Consider the following 3162-nt stretch of genomic DNA (forward strand, 5'->3'; position numbering starts at 1 on the left):
CACAACTGATTAATATAGCCGTGATGTATAACCAACTGTTTAGTACCTCCACCATAAACAACACATTTTCTGGGTTTAAAAATCAACGCTGACAATTCAAAAAGGCAAAAAAAAATTATTGCTAGCATTTGATCCAAAACAGACAATATTGATACGTAGTATTTGAACTAGATTTTCTAAAATTATTGAAGATAGGATGGTATATGGCTTGATGATCATCAGGCGTGATGGAAATTGAAGATTCTTGAAGTGAAATTGTACAAGAACGTGTAATATTCATTGCTTGATAACACATTATAAAGAATTTTGGCTCCACAAGACAAGGAAATTCTGATATTAGTTTCACGTTCTTAGGATATGCTTAGTATCCTTGCTTTCCATGCATTTTCAATTTTTCATTTTTCAAAAAATAATATGAAAAACACGTTGAGTTGTCATTTTGTAAAACACATAAAAACAAAAAATCACTTGAAAACAAAAAACAAAGAAAAGACGTTTTTAAAAAAATAGGAAACATAAATGAAAATGTAGAAAACAGAAAACAAATCAAACCAAACCAAACCAAACGGACTTTTAGTTTCTCAAGCAAAACAGCACTTAAGCACAGAATGCAATGCATACATTCCATCTAGGGCAAAGTTCATAAATGAGGTGAAATGAACATCAGCATAAATAGAAAGTTACAAAGATAGATAACACAAAACCTACAACTTGATTCCATCCTCCAAGCTAAAAAAAACAAAGCTAGTGATGGACAGACCAATGAAGAGAGAGAACACAAAACTGTCTCACTCTATGCTGGTCCTAGCACTACATCTCTAACATATACTAGGAAAACAGACAAACAAGATCTAATGCAACTGAAGATATAACAGACACTCTACTGTGTAAACTATGAGCTAGCTTGTAACTGCTTCAAGGCCTGAAATATGCAGCCTTCTTTGCAGCAGGTGGAGTGAAGCTTCAAACGAATCACAGGTTGTCCAGTGAAAAATCTGCTACCAGTGAGTGATAAAAGGTAGGACTGATTGGGTTGCCTGAAGAACCTGAAACCTGGAAAAGGAAATCTTACCACTTGCAAATGTGATAATATGTGGAGAAAATCAATCTTGATCCTTCCAGAAGGAAGGCTTCATGGGACAGATAGAAGATGAAGAAGAAGAAGAAGAAGAAGTTGAGCCCATGTTGTCATGCTGCCTCTGGAGATCAGGAAAATTAATCTCCTCTTGATTTGGATTGACAAATGGAAGATGTGATTGCAATAAAAGATTGTTAGTGGTGTCCAAATCATCCCAAACAGGACTACCTGGACCCCAACCTGCTGGAATTGCATTATACCATGCCTCTGCCATTTCTCCCCACATCATCTCTTGATACCCTGAAGCACCTACCCCTGCACCAGAACCCTCTGCAACTTCGTGAACATCATCGTTCGCAGTAGCCTCGCTTGACCCTAATCCTGAATCGTTCTCGGGATTATCCAGCCAAGGCTGATACGGTGGTGGCATTGTTTCTGTCTTAATAGACTCCAATTGCAGGACTTCTTGTGCTTGTTGGGGCAGTTCAGGATTGCTGCTTTGATGTGGAGTTGGTGGAGAGGACACTGTTGAACTTGGAGCAGTGGATGGTGCTTTATCTTTATTAAGGAAACGTTCAGGGAAATTGAGCTTAGCGTTCTCTCCTCTCAACCTGAAAGCCTCGCGATCGTAGGCTAAGGCAGCATCTTCAGCTCTATCAAATGTGCCTAACCAAAGGCGAGTCCGATTGCGAGGAAGACGAATCTCAGCAACCCATTTTCCCCAATGCCTCTGTCTCACTCCCCTGTAAAGCTTGGTTGTGTTTAGAGGCTGCACCGGTGGCCTAAACCATGGCCTCCCATCTTGCCCCAACCTGTTCATCATTATCATTCTACCTCTTGGACTCAAATTCAGTGCATCACTCCAATACTGAACCAATTGTTGCTGATGCTGCTGTTGGTGAAGGGACATCGGATCACCAGCGAAAAATGGCGAATACCCGCCGAGCTGCTGCTGCTGCTGTTGTTGTTGATTTGGATCAAAAGAAATCATCTGTTGTTGCTGAGTTGGTGTCAAATGAAGTGGCGGATACCCCATGAGCTGTTGTTGTTGAGGAAACTGAAGAGGTGGTTGTTGCTGTGACCCTTCAATAGCGAAAGGAAATGCAAGCCGTGAAGGAGTCAAAGAAGAAGACACTGAACTAGCTGAAGCAGAGGAAGAAACAGAGGGTTGAATTAGGCCTTGGCCTTTAGGGCTACAAATCTTCTTTAGAGGTCTCTGTGACCCGGAAGCTTCATCAAAAACTGGCTTCCATTGCTGACTCTCCAACCGAAGATCAAGTTTGTCAATATCCAAATTCATCATTTGGGTTTCATGGAAACCCTTCTTGGACTTGCCACTGTTCTTTGATTCAGCCATTGAACAAAAAAAAAAGGATTTTACGCACCTGCTCGCTCTCTTACACAAAGCTTGATGATTCTAAATACAGAAACAGTCGAGGAGAATTTGAGATGGGTCGTCAAAGCAAAAAAGAAGATTCCAATCAAATGGACATAAAAAACCCCCCAATTGGAAAAAAGGCAGGGAAAATTCAAAACCCAGATCAAGTTTTGGTCAGAGGATAAAAAAAGAACCGAACGTTGAATCTGGGTGTGTTTTCAATGACAAATCCGATTGAACCAAAAACAGAATCGGATACCAAAACTGTGCATTTTCAACGAACCCATCCAAAGTCTCCTCCTTTGAATACCGAAAAAGAAGAAACTAGAGAGAGCGAGCGGCAGCAGCGAAGACCCTCAAGCGAAGCCCAGAATTTCTTTATATGAACAGTGGACAATGTTGGTTTGGAGGGGCAGCAGAGAGATCTGTTGGTGAACTGTGAGAAGAAGAGGAGGAATGCAGGGGAAGTGGGGGGAGGGTTTATAAGAGAGCAGAAAAAGAATTGGAGGACGACTTCATAATAAGTTCAAAGAAATCTCCAGAGTTGGAGGGTTGGAATTGGATTGGCTTTGTGAGGGGACCCACACGGTTATTGTATTGATTCGTCTTTTCGCCAGAAATATAAAAATATTTCGTTGCTTGCACTCCAATTCGTCCTCTGCTTTCCCCCACTAACACTCAGTCTCTGCGTATGCATCTTTTCCCA

The 3162-nt window shown here is 41.2% G+C and overlaps 1 protein-coding gene across 1 annotated transcript; it reads right to left on the bottom strand.

Annotated features, from left to right (window-relative positions):
* Positions 1–549: 549 nt before the first annotated feature.
* LOC120006846 (ethylene-responsive transcription factor ERF054-like) lies at positions 550–2920 on the bottom strand. The gene has a single exon (XM_038856951.1). It carries the CDS (start codon positions 2433–2435, stop codon positions 1104–1106), a length of 1332 nt encoding a protein of 443 aa, XP_038712879.1. The 5' UTR covers positions 2436–2920; the 3' UTR covers positions 550–1103.
* Between the last annotated feature and the right edge of the window lie 242 nt (positions 2921–3162).

The sequence above is a fragment of the Tripterygium wilfordii genome, chromosome 10 (genome assembly GCF_013401445.1).
Source record: "Tripterygium wilfordii isolate XIE 37 chromosome 10, ASM1340144v1, whole genome shotgun sequence".
NCBI lineage: Eukaryota > Viridiplantae > Streptophyta > Magnoliopsida > Celastrales > Celastraceae > Tripterygium > Tripterygium wilfordii.